The following is a 10,742-nucleotide window of genomic DNA, read 5'->3' as shown; positions in this document are numbered from 1 at the left end:
TCGATAAATCACAATGCCCATACTCTATTACTACCATAATGCCACAGTGAGATTCAACTAAATCTTTCCTAAGCTCAGGTAACTCCAACCATATCAAATCATTTGCTAAGCTCGCGTTCATCCTAGTGACAGTCAAGTCGACTTTCTCAAACAATCCAAACTCAAATCGCAACACATATATCCCGCTGGTAGAAAAGAGAGCCTTCACACAATGTCATAAAGATCACACATTCGTAGATTACCCCGCAGGTGATAACCCACCTGCTCAGCCTCAACTGGCATCTCTCTATACCCCTTCACAGCTACCACTACTACGTAATCACTTAGTCTTCCTAAGTCTGAACTCATCAACAAGATCTGAGAATTTACTTTGCTCCATAAATAAACAACATGAAAGATTCTTCAATACGATCATAACTCGAGACTATACAACACATCAAGATAGAAAACAAGCACCCATTAGCCCTTTCTACATATCATGCAAACTCTTCTCAATACATTCAAACCATCTGAACACTTTCAGCAGTCACATCTTACATATCATATAGCCATGCAATCACTCATCGAGCCACAAATTCCACACATAGGAAAACTACCGGACATATAAGCACAAAAACACATGCTCATACAACCGAAATCACCGTGCTTAAGTAACAGACAAAACCCGGCCTCAAATCCTCCAGAATGGCCCATTACCAAAACACCGAAAACATATCTTGTAACTCATCCATAGAATCACAAGTCGTCGATGTACAGCTGATACCGAGCACTCACATACGCATACGCATGAGTGGAAGGAATTCAAAGAGATACGCTTCAAGCTGAATCAATGACGCACGTTAAGGAAAGAAAGATGGGCAGTTTGTCCTAAATGCCCTGTAGCCTCTCGAAGATAGGTATGGACGTTATCATACCGATCCGTAAAACTCTACTAGACACTTTCTCATGACTCGTAGAACCTATGAACCTAGAGCTCTAATACTAACTTGTCACGATCCAAAATCCAACTAGTCGTGATGGCACCTAACCCAACCCGCTAGGTAAGCCAATTAGCATCAATAATCCAATTCATTGAGATTTACTGATAAATGTAATGATAATATAACTGAACTTCTATACAAAGAATTCTCAAGGACTGATAGTACAAATCATGAGCTTCTAAGATTTAGAGTTACAAAGCTGGAATAAAATAAATACATTATCTGTTTGAAATATACATGAACATATTAATAATTCTAAAGCTATCAAGAATAAGAGGCAACTATGACCGAAACCCAGGTATATCTTCAATGCCAGCTCCCGCCATACACAACAACATCAGCATCTAAATCTGCATGCAAGGTGCAGAAGTATAGTATGAGTACAACTGACCCCATGTATTCAATAAGTAACAAACCTAACCTTAGGTTAAAAGTAGTGACGAGTTAGAATAAGGGTCAGAATCCAGCACCAATAGACAACAACAACTCATAGTAATATAATAAAAGTGGTACAAGAAATAACTCAGAGGTGTGATACTCAGCTAGTTCACAGTTACGAAAAATAGTCATGCTTCTCAAGTATAATAGTAAAGCCCAATTCCTTCACCCAAATCATTAATATATGAGTAAGTCAGAAAAACTGTGATTTTTTTCAAAAACTTTTAATAATAAGTATGATGTTTCTTAATCAGATAGCATAAGGAAAATACATCTCTATGCCTACATGTCAATGTGCATGCGAAGTCATTAATGTCACAAAAACCGTGTAACATGAGAAAATGCATCTTTATGCTTGTATGTAAAGTATGCATGTCAGATGCAATGCATCACAATGATGAACTCATGTACACACACTCTTAGAGTACTCAATATCACAGTATCATACTCCTGCCCATCACGCTCAATCACTCAACACACTCAGTCACTCAGCACTGTACACGGCAGATCCAGCCCAAAAATAATAAATCCTGTTACGGCGCGTACCCCGATCCCATCGTGAATCAATAACAACTGCGCTCACTATTGGTGTGCAGACTCTAGAGGGGAAGATCCAGTCCAAGCACTATAATAAGCCAATCATGGCATGAATTAATAAAGCTTACTGCGGCGTGCAGCCCGATCCTATCATAAATCAATAATACATGTTACGGCAGGCAGCCCTATCCCATCAATATCAATAATACCTGTTGTGGCGTGCAGTCCGATCCCATCAATATCACTCACAATCTGGCTCTCATGCCTCAACTCAGTCATCAATCTCTCCAGTTTCTCGCACTCACAATGTCATGAAAATCAACCCAAAATGATGATATGCTGTATCGATAAATGGCAACAGAGACTGAGATATGATATGCAAATGAATGAGTATTACTGAGTATGTAATTGCAATGTAAGCAGATAACTCAACAGCAGAAATGACCTCAGTGGGTCTCAACAGGATAAGCATATAGACTAGACATGGTTTCTAACATGGATCGCAGCGCAATTACTCTAGCACGTAGAAATTTCATGAATAGAAACAAGATTAGGTCACTACACAGTACCACAGAATCAATCGAGTCATAATTCACATGGTGTATGCCAACACGCCCGTCACCTAACATGTGTGTCACCTCAACACCAACCACATATCACTTATGTCCAGGGGTCCATAACCTTAGTACCAAGTTTAGAAGTGTTACTTACCTCGAACAAGCCAAATAAATAACGAACAAGCCACGCGATGCTCCAAAAATGCCATCCCACGCATACCGACCTCCGAACGGCTCCAAACTAGCCAAAAGCAACTCAAATACATCAAATAATGCCTAAGGAAATAAACTCAATCGATAAAGGTCGAATATTTAATCAAAAGTCCAAAGTCAATCTAAAAGTCAAATCCAGGCCTGTACCTCGGAACCCGATAAAACTTACAAAATCTAACAACTCATTCGATTACGAGTCCAACCATACTAGTTTTACTCAAATCCGATTCCGTATCGATGTTCAAAATTCAAAAATTCATTCTATGAAACATTAGACCAAAACCCTCAATTTCTCTCTTGAAATCCTCAATCAAATGCCAAAAACGAAGATAGATTCATGAAATAAAATCAAAACTGAGTAGAGAACACCTACTCCAATCCATATGGTAAAAATCGCTTCAAAAATCGTCTCAATCCGAGCTCCATAGCTCAAAATATGTAAAAATGGTTGAAACCTCCGAAATAAAGTATAATCACTGGACAAATCAATGCATCGCGATAGGGGAAATACCATTGCGAACGCGAAGAAGAACAAACACACTGCCTTAGAAATACTCTATGTGATCGTGTACAAACCTTCGCGATCGCGAAGAAGAAAAGTCACTGCCACCAAAAATGCACTACGCATTCGCGATACTCGCCACGCAAACACGATGACCATAGACATCAAAGCTCCGAGAACGCGACCTATATAACGCGATCGCGTTGAAGGATTTTCCAGCTCTTAGCTGCACAGTCTCAACACTACGCGAACACGGCGTCCATTGTGCGAACGCGTACAGTAACCACACCAAGCAATGCGATCGCAGCCATCAAATCGCGATCGCGATTAAGAAACTGTCCATCTCAAATCTTTCCTCTACGCGATCGCATCACCTGCTTCGCCATCACCTGCTTCACGATCGCGTAGACCATTTGGTGCACCAGTCTTCAGCAGAAACCCGTAATGCAACTAGAGAAAAAATGATTTGAACCTCGTCCAAAACTCATCCGAGCCACTCGGGACCCCGTCTGAATATACCAACAAGTCCCATAATATAACACGGACCTACTCGAGACCTCAATTCACACATAACAACATAAAAATAATGAATCGCACCTCAATACAAACTTAAATGAATTTTGAACTTTCAACTTCCAAAACTCGCGCCGAAACATATCAAATCAACCCGGAATGAATTCAAATTTTGCACACAAGTCCCAAATAACATAACGAAGTTATTCCAATTCCCGGAACCACAATCTGAATCCAATATCCTCAAAGTTAACTCTCGATCAAACTTATGAACTTTCCAAACCTTCAAATTTCCAATTTTCGTCAATTAGCGTCGAAACCTTCTAGAAATATCCAAATGCAAATACAGGCATACACTCAAGTCCAAAATCACCATCCGGACCTAATGAAACCATCAAAACTTCAATCCGAGGTCAAATACTAAAAAGTCAAACTTGGTCAACTCTTCAAACTTAAAGCTTCTTAGTTGAGAACCATTCTTCCAAATCAATTCCGAATAATCTGAAAACCAAAATCGATGATTCACACAAGTTATAATACCTCATACGGTGCTGCTCAAGACTTCAAATAGCTGAATGAAATGCAAATGCTTAAAACGATCGGCTGGGTCGTTACATATATTTTTTATTTTTGTGTTTTTTTGTTTTTCCTCTTTGGATAAGGGTGAGGGTTATGTTAACGAGCCGACTCATAATGGAGTCGTTTGGTACCAAATCTTGATTAGTGGAAAAATCATCAGTTATTGCATCTGAAGAATTAGATTAGGAATTAATGTGGTATCTGGTGGAGTGGACGGAAGGTGTCATGTCACCTTAGATTGGGTGGATTCTCAGGTGAGGCACTTGAGTGTTCATGGAGTGTGGTGAGTTTTCCCCATTAGAGTGCTCCGCTAGGAGAGGAGTAGGGGGCACGTAGGTATATAGGCAGGGATAACTATTTGGGTTGGATGGTTTCAATTGGGTATGTACCTCATTGGTTGATTGGGTAGTGGCGTGGTGGCCCAAGGCCACATCCCTAGCTGGGTATAGGTCCGGGTTGGGCTATTTATAGGGGCCTCATGATAGACATCATTAATGGGCCCAACTGATTTTTCGATATCAGCTCCATCGGGGCTCGTTCCTGCCTTAAGTTTGGCGCTGCGCTTGGGCTGGGGCCTCATGTATTGGGCTGCCAGGGTGGGGGGTGGAAGTTTGTTTATTCACAGGGCCACTGGGCCTGTTGTAATTCTTGGACCGCATATTACTGGACTTTGAATTATATTGAAAAGTTTTGGTTTCCAGAAACTTACCAGCGTTTTCATCGAACATCTTTACTTGGATCTTTTTAGTTTTTTTGTGCATGATGTTGATCGTTTTCGTTTCCGTTATTTCTTTCTTTCATAGGTTATTGGCTTGGTTTTATTCGTCTAGGGAAGGTGACTGTTTTCCATCCCACGTCCTCACTCTCTTTGGTGTGTATTCCCAAATTTTCATGGGCTTTTTGTGATAGTGATGGTTGAAATTTTTTGAACTTATAATTTTTTGTTATGTGGCCAATTCTTTCACACGTTGTACACAACATACCTTCACCTTCATAAATCACTGCTTGCTTGTGATCACCTACGATTATTGATGTTTCCACTAGTGTTTCAAGCGACACTTGGATACAGAAAAGTGCATACCTTCCTCTCAATGTGGAAGATGTGCATGAGTCGATTTTGAGTAGTTTACCATATTTTCTACCAAATTTTTCTAGTATTTCTTTATCATAGAATTCTGTTGGTAGTTGGGGTAGGCGAATCCATATGGCTGTGGAAGATAGTATAGCTTCTTCTGGGACGAATTTGGTTCCCATTTGCGCACTGATAGAAAATTCCCAAAGATAAACCATGGCCCTAGGTGTAGTGCCTTAGTCATATTAACTGTTCGGATTGTTTCCATAGGTCAATCAGTTTAGATCGAAGGTAATGGTGAGACATTCTACGACCAAAGACCTTTATGATTATTGAGAAGCGCCATGGTTGGTATAGGCGTTTCTTGTCTTCTTGTGAGAGGGCAATTGAGCCTTCAATATTTTTTCCTTTTATCATCTTTGATAATTTGGGGGGAATCCTCATCGTAATACTCTGTTTGGCTTACTGCCTACTTGTCGGGTAATATTTCCTTGTAGGAATGTGTTGTTGTTTCTTCCACGTCCATATGGTTATTTTTGTCATGTGGTTCCGGTGATATAATTGATGGTGTAGCGATTGTGTCCATGTAGGAATTCTTAGAGAGAGGGGAGAGTTTCTCTTTCTATTATGTTATGAAATAAGGTGTTTTATGAGACAAATAATTTCACTACTACGTTTAGAAAGCAAGGCTCTTAAGAGGTCTACCTTTGTTTGCAACTAATAAATGGTAGATATTAATTTAATCTCACTTAATCATAGTTAGTAATTGATAAAAGTTTATTTACACATCATATATTTGTATTAATTAATTTGGTGTAAATATAAAATGCGAATAAATTCTCTTTTAGTTTAAACCACAGTGGCACGTATCTATATGACTTTGGCATTGGACTAAAGCACTAGATCCAACACTTATTAGTCAGTAGTCCAACAAATGATCAAGGCTAAAACAGGATCAAGAAATGGTTTTATTTTTTTTAAATGCAGCTTTTAAATTCATCTTTCATTGAACAACATATTTTGTTTGGCTACAGTACAACAACAGATCAAAACAATTCATTTGCTACAAAACCTAGAATAAAATCTATACTGTTGAATTCCCCTCTTCTTGGCGGATCCGGTTTGGTTCAAGACGGAAGTTTCCGTTGATTTTGTTCCTTCTTCTATTCTCCATCGTCAAAAAATTTGAACCATTTCTCGATTTATGAATGCCATCCGATGTACGTCTAGTTGGCTAAACTGTATAGTAAAATTTCCAGTCATGAGTATGTGCATCTACTTTCATTTTCTTGTTTCCCATCTTCAAGAATTAATGATGGCCTGAATTTCCTCCAATGTTTTCCCCTTTGTTTCTGGCACTACCTTTGCTACAAATAGTATAGTGAGCACACAGAATCCAGCATATAGCATAAATGTACCTGAAAATTCCAACAAAAAAAAAATTCAGTTAAAAGGAAATCCTTAAGGGTTCGACAGTTTACATATATGCAGAGTTTGTGGAAAATTTCTCTTTACCAGTAGCAGACCAGGCCATGAGGAAACTGAAAGTGAAGGAAACCGCCCACGCGCCCAACCAGTTCACTAACACTACCAGGCTTCCAGCAGCACTCTTTACATGGATTGGGAATATCTGCAAAATAAGAGAAGAAATTTTAAGTTATTTAAATTTTGAAACTAAATTGCTTAGAGCATAAAGCTAAAACGATTCAAGCTGACTACTGGAGCGTTTATTTTCTCCCACTAATTTCTAGTTAAAAACCTTAATATCGTGCTCGAGCCTGGTTTAATCATTTCAAGAATTCAAGCATTACATAATATGCAGATACAAGTGATGCAACAAATTGTACATCGAGCTCACACTCATGTTAACAACACATATTGACTAATAAATAATGGACTGAACACTACTTGAAACCGGCTCTTCTACTGGTAAACACAGATAAAGAAACAGATTGAAATTACCTCTGACATAATAACCCAAGGAACTGCTCCCATTCCAATTGAAAATGCGGATATATAAACCTGTTAAGCAGAAATCAAAATCAGAATTTAGACTCAGGTTCTCACAAGAATGAGAGTTTTACATTTTGCTGTACAAGAAATAGTAAAAATATCAGATGGTAGTCGAAGATTTACCAGTACACCAGATACAGCTAGAATTGGAACCCATTCAAGTAAGATGCCGTTTCCCTAATTAACAAAAAGAACATAGATTATCAAAATATGAAGCCAAAACTTTCATTAACTGATTGACATTTTGTGAGTTCAGTAAGTTACCTTTAGATAGAAAGAAGCTCCAGTCATAAAACAACCAATAAATGTCCCAGTTGCTGACACCTGAAAACAAGTAAACAACTCTTTTCAGTGATCTATATCGACAAAGATTTTATTCAGTGCCTTTTTGTAAAATGTAAATTTACCATAAGAAGTGGCCGTCTTCCTGATCTATCCATCAAAAATGCCCCAACTACAGTAATAGGGACCTGTCAAAATAACAAGAATAGAGTGTTAGTGATCCAAATTTTCACTCTATTGAGATTTTTTCAGTTTTAGCAAGTTATCAAGATTGACAAACCTGAACTATGGCATAGGCAATAGTCCCAATATTGCTGTTTTTGAGTCCTGCATTTTTCATTCACATTATTAGTAACCTTGTTTCAAAGTATTTGAGACCAACACTGCAACAGTTTAAGCTGAAAGGCAAAATTACCTGCTGATTCAAAAGTCTGGCTAGCATAAAAACCAATACCATTTATTCCAATAAACTGTTGGAATACCATCAATCCAATACCAATCTGAAATAAAAAGTTGAAGAATTGCAATAATATTAGCTTTGTCTAAGCTCTTCAAAATGCATAATTACAGGTGAGGTTAAGGAAAATGGCTTACAATCACAGATCGAATGTATTTGCTACCGAATAAATCCAAGATTCGAGCTTTAGGGAGGCTTTGAAGAGTATCAACATAAGCCTGGATTTCAGCAGCTTCAAGAGAAATATCGGCATCTTTACCGCGAAGTTTTCTCAATGCCACTTCAAATTCTTTTTCAAGACCTACTTTTGCCTGCAATTTAATTACCATATATTTATTAAACTTTGTTCCTCTTAATCTTGATGATGAAACTTGAATATTTCCTATTATGTTGAAAACTCACCAGCCATCTTGGAGATTCTGGAATAAAGAATAGACCTACTAACAAGAAAGTACATGGTAGAATTCCTACAAATGACACAATTAATTAGTCCTCGTCTGTTCTGTATTCAAATCTATAAAAAAAAAGGGTAGTCCGATGCACAAGTCATCCCCGCATTCATGCAGGATCCGGGAAAGGGCTGCACCCAAGGGGTATGATATAGAGAGTCTACCCTAATGCAAGCATCGATGACTGTTTCCACGGCTCGAACCCATGATTTATAGATCACACGGAGACAACTTTATAGTTGCTCCAAGGCTTCCCTTCTATTCAAATCAACTTCATTTTTAAAATATTTATATGAAATGAGTCAAGAATTACCTGTTAAAGCAAGATTTCTCCATGATATAACTGTTCCTAGTAAATATGCAACTGATGCACCACAAACAATCATAAGCTGCCCAGACAACAAATCACAAAAGTCAGAACCCCACAACTTATAAAAGTGAACAAAAATTATATCTTACTTTTACCATTTTTTTAATTTATTTATCTGATGAAATTTTGACTTGATTAAAATTTCATCAAGTACTTCAATTTGGGTTTTCTTACTTGATTAATTGTTGTCAATCCTCCACGGAGATCCTTTGGAGCTATTTCAGCAATAAACACTGGTACCTGGATAAATTATCAAGAAATTAAAAGGGTTCAATAATATTCCAAGATTTTAATAATTCTTGAATTTATTTTAGTAAGCTGAGAGTGGAAGAAAATCAAATATTTACCACATAAGAGAATATTCCAATGCCAAATCCTGTGAGGAATCTTCCTACATCAAGTGTCAAAGTTCCCTGCATCATCACCATACATAGAAATAATTATTTAGAGACCAAACTTATTAATCTCCTTTCTCCATAGAAAAAAAAGAGTCAATTCTTTTCGAACTTTTAATTAAAAAAAAATCTCAAAAAGATTCATACCATGGAAAAATAGACAGCAAGCCATCCTGTGATACAGAAAATAGCTGACATTCTCATTGCCTGTTCCAAAAAGAAAACATACCAAAATCTCATTAATTTAGCTATTTAAATGCTTCTTCTTTTCTTTGCCCTTTATTTTTTAATTCTGGTTTTTTAATAATTACATACCCCTTTTCTACCAATGAAATCTGCAATTCTCCCACTTGTTATAGCTCCAATCATGGCACCAATAGTGATGATGGAACCAAATATGGAGTACTGAAAAAACAAATACAAAAATTAGCTTTAGTCTAAAATTTCTCTCCACAAAAAAAAAAAAAAAAAAAAAAACAGAAAAAAGAGAGAAAATTTATCAAGAATGTAAAAAAATGCAAACCTGAGCAAGTGTTAAATTCAAGTCATTCCTAATTTCAGCTTGAGTGGGTGCTGAGTATCCCACCTGCAAAAAACATTAACTTAAGCTAAACAAACCTTTTTTTTTTTAGGCTTTAGATGTTTTTTGTTTTAAAATTTTATGATCCTGATCAAAAAACAAAAGAAAAAAGGAAAACCAGTTAATAAATCGTTTTAGAAAAGAAAAAAAAAAACAAAAAAGTTTGCTGTTCCCTTTACTAAAAAAACAAAAGAAAACATAAAAAGGAAAATAGAAATACTTACACATGATCCAAATTCAAAAGAACCACAAACTGCAACACAAGTGCTTAACAAAACCATTCCAATGGATCCATTTTCCTTACTGATTAATTCTTCATCTTCAGAATCAACAATTTTAGCATTTTCAAGAAAGGGTTGTTCCAAATTCTCAAGCCCATTTTCAATATCTTTGCACTCATCAATGGCCATTCTTTAAAAAAGTGAGACAAATTAAACAAAGGGGATGGTTTTTTTCTTTTTTGTTCTTTTGTTTTTTCTCTTAAGAAAAAGAGAAAAAACTCAAGAACTCAAGATGGTTTTTTGAGTGTAATGAACACAGTTTTTTGCTTTTTCAGTTCTTGTGTGTTGAGAAAAACAGTGAAATTTTGGTAGGTATTTATATGCATGCAGTGGAGGGGCAAAGATTGATATTTTTGAGAACTTTATGTACTTCACAACAATGATTGGGATTATAATGATAAAAAAGAAAGAAAGATATTTGAGACAAAAGCTGTAAACAAATTGGAGAAGATTAGGATTCATGTGGGATTAAAGCTGTCACTGACGTGTGATCGTATCAGCTCATTTTGTTGCTGTTCATATGC

General features: G+C 36.9%; 1 protein-coding gene across 1 annotated transcript; it reads right to left on the bottom strand.

Moving 5' to 3' along the window:
• Nucleotides 1-6,346: 6,346 nt before the first annotated feature.
• On the bottom strand, nt 6,347-10,505 carry LOC107823347 (sugar transporter ERD6-like 16). The gene is made up of 17 exons (XM_016649973.2): nt 10,162-10,505; nt 9,881-9,943; nt 9,673-9,762; nt 9,505-9,564; nt 9,310-9,375; nt 9,137-9,202; nt 8,906-8,981; nt 8,546-8,610; nt 8,281-8,454; nt 8,102-8,186; nt 7,967-8,013; nt 7,812-7,874; nt 7,669-7,728; nt 7,528-7,581; nt 7,354-7,413; nt 6,907-7,021; nt 6,347-6,809 (listed from the first exon to the last, which is right to left on the bottom strand). The coding sequence occupies exons 1-17, from the start codon at nt 10,345-10,347 to the stop codon at nt 6,694-6,696; spliced, it is 1,446 nt and encodes a 481-aa protein (XP_016505459.2). The 5' UTR covers nt 10,348-10,505; the 3' UTR covers nt 6,347-6,693.
• Nucleotides 10,506-10,742: the final 237 nt, after the last annotated feature.

This window comes from Nicotiana tabacum, chromosome 14 (genome assembly GCF_000715075.1).
Source record: "Nicotiana tabacum cultivar K326 chromosome 14, ASM71507v2, whole genome shotgun sequence".
NCBI lineage: Eukaryota > Viridiplantae > Streptophyta > Magnoliopsida > Solanales > Solanaceae > Nicotiana > Nicotiana tabacum.
This window is presented reverse-complemented; position numbering and strand designations above follow the sequence as displayed.